Source organism: Gadus macrocephalus, chromosome 1, assembly GCF_031168955.1.
Source record: "Gadus macrocephalus chromosome 1, ASM3116895v1".
Taxonomy (NCBI): Eukaryota; Metazoa; Chordata; class Actinopteri; order Gadiformes; family Gadidae; genus Gadus; species Gadus macrocephalus.
In genome coordinates, this window is record NC_082382.1 from 8940108 (window position 1) to 8958341 (window position 18234).

Sequence of the window (18234 nt, forward strand, 5' to 3'; positions counted from 1 at the left end):
ACAACGGATTCCAAAATGGTGCCCATTCATTCCTATGTAAACTGCTCAATTGCGCAGGGCATCAAGGAGAGATATGCTTCCGCATCATGGGTCCATAGCCACGCCCTACTTCATGATGTACCGGATGCAGAAATATTCTTGTTTTTTAGCATTGTTAGCATTGTAGCATCATAAGCGAGGGGTCTGAGCGATCGCAGTCCCATTGTTTACCGACCATGGAAGTACAGGTTACTAATCCCCTGATGATTCTCTATATGTTTAACAATTATTATTTTAGATTAGTTTGCCCCTTTTTGACTTTATAAGAAAAGCACCTTGTATATAACTTTTTGAATGTTAAATAGAATATGTGGGTGCAATAAATAAGACAGATATGATGGTGCCAGCCCCACGTCAGGTTCCAAAAACAAGTAATACTGAAACTGAATCTCAAACGTCATCCTGAAATGTATTTAACATTGATCGATGGAGGAGGCTGTCAGGTGTGCAGGAAGAGTATGATGGACAGGGATCTGACATGGACAGGGAATTTTTTTATTTAAACATTGAGAGGAAATCAAGCTTACTGTAGGCCTATGTAAATAAGATTAAAGATAGTATGAATGATAACTGTTAATGGCAGGTGTACTTTGATGGAGCTGTCATGCCAAATTTGTACCGGCTGCCAAATTTGTATCGGGCGCGTCATCCATACGTAATCCATTCCAAACCTGCATGGCAGCAGATGATCGCGTCGTCCGTTGCCGGGCAGGTTTCAAAAAACATTCGCGCTCATGTTGCCAAAGACTAAATAACATAATACAGTTAACGGATCGCTAGATAATGTAATGTTTTGTTGGGTTCCTTAATAAACACACAATGTATCTTGGAACAGACATCAACATGCAGCGCGCCAATCCAACTGCGCATGCTCCGTGTGACGGTCTAATAACTGATGTTGATATCATTACAGATAACACTTGTTTTTACTTTATATTTGTATTGTATTTAATTGTTTAATCAAATTTAGCAAGTAAACTGAGTGTTTAAATCAGGTCAAGGACGAAATAGCACAATACAGATCACGGATCGCTAGATAGAAGGTTCGCGAATGTTCACGTCATTCGACGCGATCGTCCGTTGCCAGGCAACGGACGAAGCGATCATCTGTTGCCAGGCAGATTTGGAGTGGATTACGTATGGATGACGCGCCCGGTACAAATTTGGCAGCCGGTACAAATTTGGCATGACAGAGCCATAATGTTACGTTAATAAAAAGCATTTTATTGATGGGCACCTTTCAGGCCACTTAAGCACACCTTACATGTATAATTAATAAAAGATTAAAAACACTGGGGTGGAGCGTGTTTATCACTTATGTGAAAGAGCTTGAAAGCTGGAGTAACGCAATAAGGGAACATAGAACAAAGACTCACATCACAAACTCAGACAGTCACAACATGAAAAAAACACATAAATACATGAAACATGTACATTACTACGAGACCATAGACCCACATCACAAACTCAGACAGTCACAACATGTAAAAAACATATAAATACATTAAACATTTACATAAATACGAGACCATAAGATATGTTTGAGTTTCTCTTGTTTTATCTTAAAAACAAAATACACATAACATTAAGAAAAGAAGTGAAGAAAATAAAAGTAATAATAGATAGAGCTAAACTCAGTTAGTGATGGGCATACATTTTAATGTACAAAAAATACAGAGGTCACTGATCGGATGTGCTGTTCAAAAATAAATGGTCTACAATTGAACAATGTCTTTTTGCAGTTTTAAGTGCTTTGTGCCAACTTGTGCTCCGTCATGCCAGCTCCAAGTGTCACACTGCTTAAGAAACAGATTCCTTCCAACTAACTATTTACGGCTCCCGCCGTTCTGTCGTGGGAGGAGAAATTATGTACTGTGGCTTTAAGGCCAAGCCTACCTTATGTCCACAAATAAAGACTGCTTCCTGTCAGTCCTGTCAACACTTATATGCGGATCGACCATTACACTTGGAGCCCACGCAGCAAGAAGTAAGCAACCTAGTGTACAAAAGTAACATATATTTAATTAAGGATTACTTTGGTGGGGGAAGACTGGACTAACGCCAATTCAGCGGTAACGTTAAGTCAGCTAACAGTCTTGGCTATTATACCGATCGATTATGAAGCTGAAGCTTATAACATGTAACGTACATGCTCAGTGTTATATGTATTAAAGCCTTTTGACTGTTTATCTTTATGCTGGTTATTGTCTGCAGAGTGTAAGGACAGACATGGTGGACTCGGAACAGGTCCTGGGCGGTAAGGCCCCGATGGGGCTGGTCCTGGTGCTTCTCCTTTCCAGCCTGCTGGGGCCTCTGGGACAAGTACAAGGTAAGCAACGCATTTATCTATCAAAGTCGGTGACTTTATGGACTCAATTGAGACGTTCAAGGGGATGACTGAAGTCGAATAAAACAAGGATTGCTCGTGTTTTAAAAAGCTTTCTTAATTGTCCCATTGTATTGTTGCTATATATAGAAATGTAGTTCAGGTTGTTTGACCTACTACTGTTTATATCTAATGTACATTGGTATTCTGTTTTTATTTGTATGTTGTTATCAGGGCATCATTAAAAAGAGAGCCTGCTCTCAATAGAGTGGCGAAGTCACGCCCCTTCCGGTAGGGCTCATGGGCCCTATGAGATCGAAAAATATAAATGGGTGTCAATGGAGAGAAAATAATTATTTTCTGGTCCCAGTCTTTATATGCCCTGGATTACACATATGTTGTTTGTGGATTTAAATGAGAATTTTTCATGCAAGGAAAACTAAAAATGTTCGTGAAGAAGTTTGATAATTTTAGGTTTTATGTGAGGCCGCTTTGTGAACTACAGCTCTTCGCTGCTCTCGACGCATATGATATACGTCAACACACCCGCCCTTGGAACTCGGCACAGAGATGGCGATCTCTCTGCCCCACTTCACCGCTTTTTCCAAGGGGAGGATAAAAGCATCGAAAGAGGTTAAAACCATTATAAATCGGGGCACGTGCAGAGTTTCAGTTATGCCGATGGGAAGATTGTCGGTCTTCTCCACGCCAGTCGCAGGGAGCGTGACGTCACATACGAGCCGTGTAGTCTTTCTCGTTGTGTTTTCTCTACAGCCTTTATCTGAACAATTGCACAATAAACGGTCGAACTCTTTGCATGAAAAATTATCCTTTAAATCCACAAACAACATATGTGTAATCCAGGGCATATAAAGACCGGGACCAGAAAATAATTATTTTCTCTCCATTGACACCCATTCATATTTTTCGATCTCATAGGTCCCATGAGCCCTACCGGAAGGGGTGTGACTTCGCCACTCTATTACTGTGCGTTAACATGAAAAGCGAATTGAGCTGCCAAATCACCGGAAGTCATTCACTTTCTATGGGCAAGAGTGACCAAAGCGACACAAGCGTCAAACGCTAAAAGGTGAGGGGACTCTCTAAATCGACGCCACTTCGACCTGGGCGGGACTTTACGTCCTACGTCGCTATGGGTGTGCATGTGTGCGCGTAGCCGTCACTCGCGATGGGTGTGCATGTGAGAATGGTTTTGGCTTTTAGTGTCTATGGGTTGGTAATAACGGTTCTGATGATTTTTCTGATGGAAAAGTGGTCTTTTATTTCCATAATCTTTGTTCAGTGAACGCATAAACCCGTTTGTTAGTTAGCAGTTAAACAAAATGTAGTTTGGTCTGGCTTTGCGAGACTAAACAAAATGCGATCTCTTTGTTTACAGTTACCAACGACCAACTGATGATTGGGGGTTCGATTCCCTAGTGATGCAAGGTTTTTTCTTTCATTTTGGACTGCACACACATCGCGAGTGACGGATACTCGCACAATGTACACACATCACTGTCTTTACAATTTCTAGGCAACCGAAGTTTAAAGATTGTCAAGTGGTTAACTCTTGAATCGCATGTACTAAGACCTGATGGGTTAGTGGTCAGAGAACAACTCATTAACGCGGGGATAAGGGGTTCGATTCCTTAATGAAGCTAGCTTTTTTCTTTCATATTGGACTGGATGTTTGTATGCCATTTTGCGTAACTTGTAGTTTATGATGAAGAAATGTTACTGGGGTTAAGGTTAGGGTAACGCTAAGGGTAAGACACAGTGTTTTTGCAACACAATGTTTCTTACAATAACAAAATCCAAAGTTTTGATGACTCCTGTAGGAAACTTAAGATACCTAGAGAAATGCGTGAGTGCTCACAAAACATCAACAAGTCAGCAGTGTGGTACAGGGTGATCATTTCTGATATACAGTACAAAAGCTGAAACTATTAGCCAGGAGTGGGAAAGATGCAGACGTGGGAAGCAATAAGACACACCAACACACAGTTGCCTGTTGCAAAATGGTTCAGAGTTTAATATAAATAGTTAGGGTTAGCTGGTATGGCGTTATCTGGTATGGCAATAGTCTAATGTTAGCTTAGTTCGTGTTGTTTCGTCATGTTAATCGCTAGTAATAGTAAGTCATTTGTAGAAATATAGCCTATCATCACAGACTGTAGGAATGTCACCCACCCTCCATCGCGTACGACACTGACTCTCGTAATCCTGTAGTGCAAGGGAGTTCGTGCACAGATCCCTGAGACAAACGGCTACGCGCACACATGCACACCCATAGCGAGTGACGTAGGACGTAAAGTCCCTCCCAGGTCGAAGTGGCGTCGATTTAGAGAGTCCCAAAAGGTGAGCGACCAAAAAAAGTTGAAGACGGCTGAACTTGATGCAAATTACTATGAGGCGTTTCAGCGGCAAAACACTGACAGCCAATCGGAATGTAGACGTTCTTTGCTTGCGTGGATCCCAGGGAACACCGAACACTGGCACTTTGGTTCCTACCTACTTTTTTGGTTCCTACTGACTGTACAAAATGTAGAAAGAAAAATTAATCGCGGCTGTAACTGGGCACCTGGTGTTGTACGATCCGAGCCCTTTCCATTTCAGAGATCGCCACAAAAAGGCTCTGGCCTAAATTCCTAAATTCACAATAAAAGCTCCTCATTGACCGCCCTTTCAAAAATAAGAGTACGTTGAGATGGCTGGCCCTGGGCGTGGTTGGTTGGTCTGGTGTGTGAGTTAATGAAACGTTTGAGATTATTGTAAAATAGGCGTGATACATGCCTGCTAACCGAGATCCTAGTATACTAATCTTCCTTGCTCTGAATGGGACGATATCGTTTTCAAATATCGAAAATACATACGTTGTGCAAAGGAATAATACGTTGTTCAAAGGAATAATGCACGCATATTAATAATGCAATAATAATGCAAATTAATGATGCATGGAACAAACGTGTCACTTCAATGCAGTCGGTTTCTGTACGGTTTCCGTGCGGTTTAGCACTTTTTGGCTTTCCATACTGCTGCAACCCCACCCTAGCGGAAACACTGGGGGAAATTTGTGGTTTTGAGCTTGTTTCAGCCTGATTACACTCTAGCTGGCTCAACTGAGATGGGAGAGAGAATGGGAATGGTTATTCTTGATTTGTTAATTTATATGTCGTGCTGTTTTAATCAAAAGTCGGCTGAGGAACCAATTATCCAAACCAGACCTCGCGGTCCGTCAGGTGATGCCAGGCTAATGATGTCCTTGATAGGATATTTGGAGACAAATGTGGACATTGGACAATATTTCAAACCTAACCCTTACCGTTGATATTGATATTCAATCCGTTTTTTCCTCATATCAAGGACTTTGTGGATAAAAACTTTTATTAAGTCTGGATGAAAGCCAGAACAACCAGACTTAAAAACAGTTTTTTTCCACAGGCCAACAGGCTACTGAATGACTCTCTCAAACACTGATGACACCCTGTATTTGCACTATATTCAATACTGTGAAGTAACTGTATTTATTTTCAACTGTGAGCTTCATTTGCACTAAGTACTTATCTACTAATAATATTCAACATCCAATATATGTATTCAAAATGTCTATATTTCAATGTCTTCCAGGGCCTTCTGCTTTATGCAAACATTGCACGTGCTAAACAGCACCTTATATTGAACTGTTTTTGTTTAACTAAATTCTTTGTACAGATCTTTTTAGTAGTTTAGTTTATTTATCTATTTATTTTAAGTATTTTTTGTGTGAAGGGAACTTGCAAATTAAGAATTTCATTGTCCAGTGCAAACTATGTTTCCATTGTGTATATGACAATAAACAATCTTGTATCTTGTATCTTTGTGAGGCACTCAGGGAAATATGTGTGAAACATTGCCACGTATAAACAATCTGAATTAAATCAGCTCTCAATTACTTATTGAGATGAGGAAGCAAAAACTAGGGAATACTGTACGTCAAACCAAATTCTTCATTGATCCTGTCAGAAATCCAAAACGTTGGTTTATTGACATAAAATCATACATTTGTGGTAATTCTCAATGCAGTTGTCCGAAAGGCTTCCTTTTCTGCTCTGCATGTGAAAGCAGCCTCGGGTGACACAGATAATGTGGAGACCATGACCTGTTCATCAATGCACAACACTGTAACACTAAACAGTTATTAAATGCTAATGAGTTATTTAGCCAGGAGGGATGCATCATTACAATAGCCGGTCCGAGCAGTGACTCAATGCTGAAATTAATCCATCCAGTGTCGTTCTTCAGCCCAAGTCCAAACCTGATTTAATCTTAGGGATTTAAGTGCATTTAACATGGCAAGAACATCTACCACTATTGCTCAAGTAAAGAATGGAATATGCTCTTGAATCTTGAGTACAAATGCCAATGTGGTCCTTTGACTTTTGCTGCAGTAATTCTGTGTCTCAGCTTTTGTACTTTACTTTTACTAAAGTAAAATATCAGAGTTCTTCTTCAAACACTGGTTTACATTGTTTCACGAAGGAAGATCCCATAGACCAAGTAGACTAACATATGCGCTTTCCTGCTAATGTTGAATATGCTCATGTATTCGTTTTGGCTTATTGTGACAAAATGAATACTAAATTTTGTCTTATTGTGCTTTTTCCTTTTAGCTCAAGATTGTGAGAAACCTATGAGAGACACCATGAGTTTAACAGATGAAGACATCCAGAAAGAGCATTTTCCCAGCGGATCATTTGTAACATTTGAGTGTGCAATGGGATACAGGAGTACTGGAGGATCTGGTAAAACCACTTGTGTGGCTGGGACATGGATACCTTCGACACTTAGTTGCGAGAGTGAGTATTATTTGTTTTAAATGTTTACTGCACTGACACAGGGACTATGACTACATTTTTGGTGCACCAGCCACTGTGTCTGGTGGATGAAAACAATTAGCTGGAATCCCGTAGCCCTCATATTGTAAGTAAGCTGTAGAATCTTTGAGAATATCTGTAACGTAATGAAGGAATAAATATGAGAATTTGGGCCATGGACTGGTTTGAGAAAGCCATTCAGGTTTTGTACTCAATGTGCCAAATATGGATGATTTCTGCTGTTGGGTGCAAGAATGTCAACACTGCATAGAAGATAAATCTACTCTGCCAAAATAAATGTGTATAAACCAGACAGATGGGAGATGTCACGGAGGCTAAGTCCATATTGTTTTGTCTTTCATTTAACATGACATAACAATTTAAAATTAATTAATGTCAAGTTGTCCTTTCTTGGCACTTGTGTGTTTTTGATAAGTTAAATCAGCAGTGTGACAGTGTCACAATATGGAATGGCGTGTTTTTGCTAGGGATGGGGATTGAATTTATGTAGTTTTTTTGACACTGATGGCATTATGGATTCTTCCGATTGATTTGATTTCATGATAGATTCCTTATACCTTTTCTGCTAAGCCTGCCTGCATGGCATTAATTATAACATAGAATTACTAGCCTCTGTAACGGTCGTCATTTTACAACAACTTATGCATTTTGTATTATGTTATGTACTTTGGTAAAGTTTTGAAGCAAGACTAATTTATAGTCCAAAAATAAAGCCAGTCAGTACAGTGATTGGTTTGTCAAGTGCAGGCGAGTGAAACTCTTAGTAAAATAAATTAGGAGTCCTAAATTTATGTTTGACACGCCCATTCTTTTTAGGAGTTTCTCCTAATTTTGTCACCTATTAGTTTCTTTAGCACTAAGATTCTTTGTGAATACGGCCCCAGGTTTATATAGAATCTTTGTAAGCTTGCACTGGTGTAACTATTACTAACTTATTTTCTCATGAGTACACGATGTGTGTACTTGATGAGATTTGGACTAGGGGTGTGCACGGGTACACGTGTACTCTTGTAACCGGTTAGTAAATCAAAACCCTTTAGGAAAAATCAGTAAACGAAGACCGTAAAAAAAAAAGTGTACATATTTATAATTTGAAATTCGTCCCAGCCTTTATACCACAGACACTATAGAGTTTATAGCATATAACCGCGTTTTCTGATTACCGTTTAGTGAAACAGTAAGTTGACAACATCCTAATTAACACCGCAACTGCAAATGAACCCCACGGAGATAACCATGGCAACCGGTCAAACAAATTTTCTTTTTGCGATCATTCTTCGCGAGCATCCGCTGTGTTGATAAACAAATAACCCTATTGAACGAGGTTAAACCGAGTGAGCGCGACTGCAGTCCACTTAAAAAAATATATATATATCATTAATTAATTAAAAAAACGGTTTACCGTGTACACGAAAGAAATGGGGTTGTGTAACCGTTTACAATTTTTTGTAACCCTGATTTGGACCATGTATCGGTTAAGAGTTTTTTGATATTTCTTGCATCCCTACTTTGGACTGTTTCTTCCTCTATGCTATGAAGAGTTCAATGTTTTGAAATGCGCATGTGCAACTGTCAGACAAACATGCTGGCATTGATGAAAGGGATTGAAATGCTCAGGTTTACTACAGATATCATAATTTTGTTATTACAACTTCTTGCTCTGCTCAAGTATTTGTTGTAATTTAACTTAATTTAGCCTATTTTTCAATCATGGGTCAAAAGGAATAATGCAGACTACGTTTTTTGAGATTGGTCTAGTATTGAGGGAGAACACTCTCAGATGTCATGTGCAGCTCACTGACATTTTCAATTATCTTCCTGCAACAACTCCACTTTCATTGAGCGAGACTCGCTTGGACGCAATAACAAACAAACCATAATCAGGTGAAAGGCAAAGAGACAAGTTTCATTCCTTTTTAGGGATCCGTTCCAAAATGATAGAATATAATCTGAATCAGTGGCAAAAGCCATCACTTTTAGAGGACCAACAGCGATGAGTGCTTTTGCCCCAATAGATTACTGCCCGTTTACGTCGAACAGGGCTGCAACCAAAATTATCAGATAATCCAGGTTGAAAAATGCAGAGGTTTCCTTTTGTTTCTCTCGTATTCTCTGAGGCTGTATTTTTGATCGCTTTACTGTAAATCTGGACTTTATAACTTATATACTGCAGCTATTTTCTCCCATTACCAATTTGGAACCAGACATTTTCTCAAGAATAAAATTAACCCATCTAGGTAATTTCCCTCAAATCTTCTAAGTCTTATTCAGACCGTGAATACATAACATACACATTTAAGGCTGCGTTCACACTAGGGCTGGGCGATTAATCGAATTTTGATTGTGATTTCAATTTTGGAGTAAAACGTTCACATACTAATATAATCGAATTTTCTTTAATAATTATTATTATTTTTTATTAATGATTGCCTATTATACTACTTTTCTGGTCTTAATTTCTTTTTAATGACTCCTATAGAGCAACCTGACACGAATCACAGCACAAAAACCTATGTAGATTTTCGGGAAACTCTTCCTCTCATCTGGGCGCTTTCAGCATCAACGCTCGGTTTCGTCGCCCCTCCTGCCAACCCCACTCTGTTGTGATTGCTTACCTTCCGGAAGACCTGCGAAGGGCATTACCATACATGGAAAACCCGGATTGTTCTACGTAAATAAATCCCGGAAATTTGATCAAATGAATCGTCACCGGCGTCCCTACTGTCAGCAGGGAATATGTCTAAATTCATGTACGTCATTATTTGACACTTTAGTATGGTTAAACATGACTATAAATCATTATAACAACGTTTCTAGGTCATAAAAGTCGAAAAGCATAATAGGTGCTCTTTAAATGTTTAATAGAAAGAACAGCTGGAGATATATAACATTTTCTCTTTGACCATTTTGTGTATTTTTTTAAGGCGAAATTTCAAAGTTCTCAGTTACAAAGTGTTTTTGGGGATTGAGATGCTGAATAAAGACATCATGTTTTTAAACTCAAAAATAATCGTTTAATGGTCTTTTGACTTTATTATGTGCTTTTGTGTTTTTCTGCAGAGTTTAATTGTGGGAGCCTCGAGCTAGTTAACGGGCATGTGGAATACAGTGAAGGAACCTCATTTGGGAGCGTGGCTACATTCTCCTGCAACGACGGGTTGGTGATTAACCAAGTTTTATTTATTTGCATCCCCATTTGGTTATAAATGTTCCTTCAATATCTTGTAGGAATATAAAATATCAAGGACGTATTTGGTTCCTTTCCGTGCACTTAATACTAAGCGATGTGCACTTGAATTAAATTAGGAGGGCTAAGGAGTTGTTGACGGTTGTTTTTAGACCTACATTGTCTGGCCACAGAGATATTCAATACTGTGGGAATGGAAACCGTGGAGGTAGGTATGTAGAATGAGGTTATCTCAATCTATTCCCACTAATTAATTAACTTTTTTGGGTTAGGGTTAGGGTTTCCTTGCTAGGGTTAAGTACAGTGGCGGTGGGTCAATAGAGGGCGCTAGGGCGCCGCCCCTCCGTGAAATATTCACTTGAATATATCTGCCAACTATTAATCAACTTTTATCATTACGAAATAAATCAACAAAAATACATAGCGTTTATCCTTGTTTAATTGTGTGAAACACTTGTCACTGCCAGCAACCATTTAAATGCGTCTGAACGTCATTTGGGCGTGATTTGGGCAAGGCTAGTTATTGGTCATTCGAAATAAAGCCCTCCTCCAAGTCAGGGGCGCCGGCCATGTTGACGTCAATGTAAGCTCGCTAAGTTTTTGCTGTCTATCAAGCCGAGACAGCTTTTCATTGATGCAAGAAAATTCGCCGCCGGGTCGCACCAGTGTCACAAAAAATGGACGCTATAGGACAGTGATCATGATTTGTCTCAATATCAGAATAACAACAATTGGTCAAATAGCAATGGCTGGTTGAATGGCCATAAAGTAGGTCTGTAAATGCAGTGTAAGCTTGTCCAGGCCCTGCAAGTCAGGATGTAGGTTATGAATCTGAATGAATAGTAAGTAAATAGGTAGTAGTGGCCATTCCCAAAATGCACCAGAATACAGAAAACGTTTATGGGGGGGGGGGAACCCCCCCCCCATCTATTTCTTTGCTCCACCAACATTTTTGATCACCAGCTGCCACTGGTTAAGTACTGTACCTTGCAATATGGGGAAGTGATGATGAGGCAAAGACTCCTCATGTGCCATGCTAAGAATTACGAGCGACTACCACAATTTTACCTTTGCATCTTTTTTTCCTGATCAGTAAAAGCTATTAACTGTAGTACATTTTAGCAAAAGTTATGCCTTATTCTTATTTACACACATTTATGTCGTACTTTGGTGATCTATGAAGTATCTTTAGAACATTTCTAGGTCATTTCCAAATGATGTACCACAATAATCCAATACTTTTTTTGTTATGTATGATCACGTACATTTTCTGTATGTCTTTCTTTAAGGTACATTTTGGTGGGGGGGAGCAAGCAATTAACCTGTGGAAATACAGAATGGCTGGGCAGAATGCCGACCTGTTCAGGTTTTCAATCATATAAAGCATATTTTTGCACATATTTAGTTACCATACATTTTCGAAGCCCCCCCCCCCCATATCTAATATCTATCTTGTTTTTTCAGTTGTAAAATGTGAATCACCGCCTTCAGTTGATAAAGCTGAAGGTCCATCTCCAAAACGGGATTTCTATGATTTTGCAAGCGTTGTGAGATACAAATGTCAGAAGGATTACACCATCAATGGCTCAGCATCACTTAAATGTTCAAGCAATGGAAAATTCACACCAAATCCTCCAACTTGTTTAAGTAGGTTATAATGTTTTCGGCAGCTTTCCTTAAACCTGTCTTGATGAGTTGCATACTCTCGTTGAGAGAGTAACCAGGGAACGCATCCATGTTAACGCATTTCTATTACCATTTTTCTGAAGTGGTTCGCTGCAAAGCGCCGTTTATTCCAAATGGTTCGCAAAAGTCTGGAGCCCGCCCTCCGTATGTACACAGGAGTTTGGTTGAGTACGAATGTAACCCTGGATTTAAGATGGAAGGGGAGGGGGTCATGACCTGCCTACTGAACAGCACATGGTCATCAACGCCAGAGTGCAAAGGTAAGGGCTGCTTATAAATGAAGTTGATATAAAATTACCGCATTTGTTTGCTAATTCTGTGTTCCAAACAATTTATCCGACCACAATATGAAAAAAGTGGCAGTTTTTGGGCTTTCCTTTGGAAATGTTTGAACTTCAGTTCACGCAACTAGTATATTGTTGGCTTTTGATTTCTTTCTGCCGATATTTTCTTCTAGCAATTATCATCACCACAACCCCCACTACCACTACTACCACCCCTACAACCATGACCCCAAAGACCCCCGCCACCACCCAAAAAGACGGTAGCGTTGTTATATTATATTATATTGTATATTATTAGGGGTCCACCAATACAGTAATCTGTAAATGTAAAGCATCAGAGTCTAGGCCTGGCCAGAATACATAATTTTAAGCTTTGAATATTGGTTTAGTTTTCCAAACGAATATTCTTCTCTAAAATAAATTCTAGTGCGTATCATTCCTTCCCTGAACCGACGCGATGGAGAACTCTGCCGTAGAATCATATTTTATCAACTCATCGTATTTCCTCAAGGAAAACTGGAATATCACGTAGGATTAGTGCATGGACCTCGTGGCTTTAGGATCCACTCATGGATCTGAGTCCTACTCGGTCACATTTTAAATTTACATTGAAGGGATTTTGCTGACGATTTTACCCACACCAACGGTGAAGTCAACCACACGGGCGACATCAGGAGCAGTTAGGGTGAGGCGTCTCGGCACTCCGGGGAACCGGGGATAGAACTAGCAACCTTCCAGTTACCCCACTCTACCTCCTGAGCCAGATAGGTTCCAGAACACGTGACCATCGTAGCGAGGGAAGGCCTACGAATAAGGTGGTCTGCTCCAATGACACGGCATAATTAGCGCTGTTTACACGAACAGAAGAGACACAGGTGCTGTCGCGGATTACCGATCACCATAACATATAGAATGATGCGTTTGGCCAGTTTGATGATTGCTGAAACGTTGAGGGGAAACTATGTCTGAGGGATGTCTCCATTATATTATTCCATCACTGGGATATTAAGACCAAGTGGAACCGTACCTTTTTTACCTGTGGTTCCTAAATATGCATAGACATAAAAACTTTAAATGTGCATACATTTTTTTAATACTACAGCGTTGAAATTTGATCTACCGAACAAAGAATATTCGGGCTCAGCCATAGAGATTAAAACCAATATCGGAGACATTGTTGTGAGATGCAATATCTCCTATCTATTAAGCTGCTATCTTGATATTCGGGTTGTTGACAGATGGAGCCGTCGCGTCTCTATAAGATAATTAATGGATTATGTGTGGATCTATAATCCTGACCCTAAAGTACTAACTGATACAGTGATGCTGAAGATTTTCAACAAGTTTGGAGTGAAAAAATTTGTTAAAAGTATTACAAATTAAAGTATTGGTGTATCCTATTAAACGCATTTGCCGTGTGTGGTAAAGTTTCCCCTTTACCTGGCTGCCTTTGACATCAAACCTTTAGGGCTTGGCTGTATGCGTGTAGCATGGTTCGATGAATGATCCTTACTTACTAATTTAGCTGCACTAGCAAATGATTGCATACCATGACTGTGTTCAGCCAATGTCAAATGTGTCAATCTCCAATGTTCACAAGTGATGATCATTATGTAATCAGTCAGACGATGTTCGATCAAGTAAAATGCATCTTTGTTTCTGTGCTTTTGATTTTAGTTCCCCCTGTTGATCCAACAAGTTTTCCCGGTAAGTCATGTCATTAAATATATCTGCAAGAATTATTTAAACAGTCATTGAAGGCATTTGAACCCTTGTCGTTTGGCTCATACGGGGTGAATGTACAAACCCACACCAAAAAGACATCCATTTCCTCCTGCTAGTGCCCTTACGCCTGGTCCCAGGCGGTAGGCCTAGACCCGGGCTCCGGGCGGTAGGCCTGGTCCCGGGCACCGGGCGGTAGGCCTGGTCCCGGGCACCGGGCGGTAGGCCTGGTCCCGGGCACCGGGCGGTAGGCCTGGAACCATCGATGACTTATGTATACATGTTTTAAGTCCGAGCCTGGGGGAGTATTTGCACCCACTGAGAACCCCCCTCAATAAGGGCGTGAAACAGCCCAAACGTTACTTCCGTAACAGTCCAATCAGACAGTGGGCGGTGCTGACAGTGCAGAAGTCGGCCTCCCGGCTACCCGCAATGTTTAAAACTTCTAGAGGGTGTGAATTATTCCAACGCACGCGCAGTGTTCGACTAATCGCAACAGAGTGGACAGGCTGACCAATCACAGCAGACTGGGCTATTCGGGAGGGGGGCCTTAAAGAGACATGATACAAAACAGAACATTTTTGAAAGACGCTGACATTGGTTTTTCAGAAATAAACAGTGTGAGATTAATAAGAGGTATTTCTAACATGCATGCATGTAACCCTATTCTAGTAGTTCACCCAAATGCAATTATTTACCCTAAAAAAGCATGATATGGGATCTTTAAATGCAGGGATCTCCTTTTGATACCGTTGAATGATCCTTCCTTACTTATTTAGTTGCATTAGCATTACATGATGGCATACCATGACTGTTCAGCCAATGTCATATGTGTCAATCACCAATGTTCACAAGTGATGATCATTATGTAATCAGTCAGACGATGTTCGATCAAGTAAAATGCATCTTTGTTTCTGTGCTTTTGATTTTAGTTCGCCCTGTTGATCCAACAAGTTCTCCCGGTAAGTCATGTCATTAAATATATCTGCAAGAATTGTTTAAACAGTCATTGAAGGCATTTGAACCCTTGTCGTTTGGCTCATACGGGGTGAATGTACAAACCCACACCAAAAAGACATCCATTTCCTCCTGCTAGTGCCCTTACGCCTGGTCCCAGGCGGTAGGCCTAGACCCGGGCACCGGGCGGTAGGCCTGGTCCCGGGCACCGGGCGGTAGGCCTGGTCCCGGGCACCGGGCGGTAGGCCTGGACACGGGCACCGGGCGGTAGGCCTGGAACCATCGATGACTTATGTATACATGTTTTAAGTCTGAGCCTGGGGGAGTATTTGCACCCACTGAGAACCCCCCTCAATAAGGGCGTGAAACAGCCCAAACGTTACTTCCGTAACAGTCCAATCAGACAGTGGGCGGTGCTGACAGTGCAGAAGTCGGCCTCCCGGCTACCCGCAATGTTTAAAACTTCTAGAGGGTGTGAATTATTCCAACGCACGCGCAGTGTTCGACTAATCGCAACAGAGTGGACAGGCTGACCAATCACAGCAGACTGGGCTATTCGGGAGGGGGGCCTTAAAGAGACATGATACAAAACAGAACATTTTTGAAAGACGCTGACATTGGTTTTTCAGAAATAAACAGTGTGAGATTAATAAGAGATATTTCTAACATGCATGCATGTAACCCTATTCTAGTAGTTCACCCAAATGCAATTATTTACCCTAAAAAAGCATGATATGGGATCTTTAAATGCAGGGATCTCCTTTTGATACCGTTGAATGATCCTTCCTTACTTATTTAGTTGCATTAGCATTACATGATGGCATACCATGACTGTTCAGCCAATGTCATATGTGTCAATCACCAATGTTCACAAGTGATGATCATTATGTAATCAGTCAGACGATGTTCGATCAAGTAAAATGCATCTTTGTTTCTGTGCTTTTGATTTTAGTTCCCCCTGTTGATCCAACAAGTTCTCCCGGTAAGTCATGTCATTAAATATATCTGCAAGAATTGTTTAAACAGTCATTGAAGGCATTTGAACCCTTGTCGTTTGGCTCATACGGGGTGAATGTACAAACCCACACCAAAAAGACATCCATTTCCTCCTGCTAGTGCCCTTACGCCTGGTCCCAGGCAGTAGGCCTAGACCCTGGCACCAGGCGGTAGGCTAGGCACCAGGCGGTAGGCCTGGACCCATTCTAGTAGTCCCCCCGAATGCAATTATTTACCCTAAAAAAGCATGATACGGGATCTTTAAATGCAGTGACCTCCTTTTGAATCAAGGAGTACTTGTCACTCGCTCTGTGACAAATAAACAATCTTCTTCTTTTTTTAGATGATTCCAAAACATGGTCGCAGTCCTGGTGGTTTATAGGACTAATCATAGGTAGGTTTTATGGTCTTTAACACCTGCATGCACATTATTTAAGTTCTTTCATTATATTTCTCTGAATTGCATTAATCTTTCCGATTGAAGGTCTAAGGACAAAGATTTGGTTGAAAGGTTCACATTTTAATCAAGGGCTGATAAATCATCGATTGGTGATGAGAGATTTCATTTCAGCCATTGCAAACGAATGATGTTACAATTCACATTTTTTTTTTCATGTCCAGCAAATATTGCATATGCTTGAGGATAATTAAGTTCTAACTTAAAGGTCGGGTATGGGATTTGCGAAACGCCAGCAGATTTTGAAAACACACAACTCAAATGGTCCTACCCCCTCTCCTTCAACGCTGACTCTAACTCCACCCATTCCAAGTACATGGACGCGCAATTATGCACGAGCGCGAACACAGATGCGCGAGAACAAGCCATTAGCTAGTTAGCTAGCTCCAGTAGCTACCGCAGGATAACAATAAACAGAAGCTTGCTCTGGGTCACGAGCTTTGAGTATGTACACGAAGGGGTCGCACGGGGAGCGGGGGAGGGGAGGGCGAGTGCAGTTCGACCGTTTGATTGACGTACTTACCGTCCAATGCCACTCGGTGGGTCTGGAAATCATTGGCTGGGGTTTTTCGAGCCCTGCCCGTTCCTCAGATGATTGACTTGCTAATTTTCATGTCAGTACTTCTAACTCAGTGGCTGTAAGTGGGTTACGATAAGGATTTCAAGTAATTTTGCAAAAATGGCCCAAAAAAGAAAATTCCATACCCAACCTTTAAAAAGTGCAAATAAAAATGTCTGCCAGCCTAATGCTCGATAATCTACGTGTGACAAGCCACCTAAAGGGTTTGAAACCAGCCCTTTAGCACCAACTACACACAGTGAGAGGAAATGATGACCAAACAATTTAGTCATTAAAGTGATGGACAAAAACGCTTATGATGCAGCTTCAAACCAAATCTTATTTTGCTGACAAATTACTCGGGATACCCAATAAATGCATTTATTTTTCTACAGAGGCCAATGCGCGATTATTTTTCCTTGTAAATTCATACATCTCACTCTTTTCCCAAAATAGTTATTCTCATAATCATCATATCCCTCACCTTTTGGCTAATTCGGAAAAAGAGAGGGTAAGATTTCATGTTCATGTTCATGCAGAAACCCTTCACCTTTGCTGGGTTTCTGGACTCCTTGCTTCTGACTGTTTTGTGCTCTTGCTCCTTCAACTCTCCTTGCTTGATTTTTATTGCTGTTCAACTCTTTCTGCACACCAGCAATTATACTTTAAGTACAATAAAAGTCAAGCACTGGCTGTTGTGAATGAAGAGTTTTGCATCCTGAGGCGAGGTGAATGCGAAGTTGTAGTGTGAGTTTCTTTGAACAAATGAGGCTGTGCTCACCGAATGATGTGATGTTGCTTTACATAAATATGTATATTTTTACTAAAGAAGACCTAATCGAGGCGTTAAATTCAGTGTACTGTTATCTGATGTTTCATTGTGTCTTTAGGTCCATATCATGTCTCGGGTCTTGCATATTGCTTGTGTCTCTTTTATGTTAGTAACCACATACGTATGCCTTTCAGCTCTCAATCTCTTCGTGCTCCAGTTCCAGTAGAGGAAGACAAGATATTGTAGGCTGGTAAGGAAGTGGATTGAGTAAAGTAAAGTATTCAACATGTCATTTGAGTAGGGGTTTGAGGATGAAATGCCTCAACCCCGGAAAAAACAACAAAAAAAAGCTGAAAAAGCTAAAAAGCTGCA

At 40.6% G+C, this 18234-nt stretch overlaps 1 protein-coding gene across 4 annotated transcripts in view; it reads left to right on the forward strand.

The window, feature by feature from the left end:
* The first annotated feature begins 1872 nt into the window (after positions 1–1872).
* Positions 1873–18234, forward strand: part of LOC132471725 (membrane cofactor protein-like) — a 63197-nt gene continuing 46835 nt past the window's right edge. The window contains exons 1-10 of one of the 4 annotated variants that reach the window (XR_009529087.1): positions 1873–2026; positions 2254–2368; positions 7018–7203; positions 12199–12375; positions 12573–12659; positions 14077–14106; positions 15054–15083; positions 16031–16060; positions 16418–17601; positions 18057–18112. Coding sequence is in view for 1 of the 4 variants with exons in the window: in XM_060071349.1 (XP_059927332.1) it covers positions 1907–2026; positions 2254–2368; positions 7018–7203; positions 12199–12375; positions 12573–12659; positions 14077–14106; positions 15054–15083; positions 16031–16060 (775 nt within the window). In the remaining 3 variants the exon portion in view is untranslated. The remainder of the gene's footprint in view (positions 2027–2253; positions 2369–7017; positions 7204–12198; positions 12376–12572; positions 12660–14076; positions 14107–15053; positions 15084–16030; positions 16061–16417; positions 17602–18056; positions 18113–18234) is intronic. The other 3 variants (XR_009529169.1, XR_009529230.1, XM_060071349.1) reach the window with 3 other exon arrangements.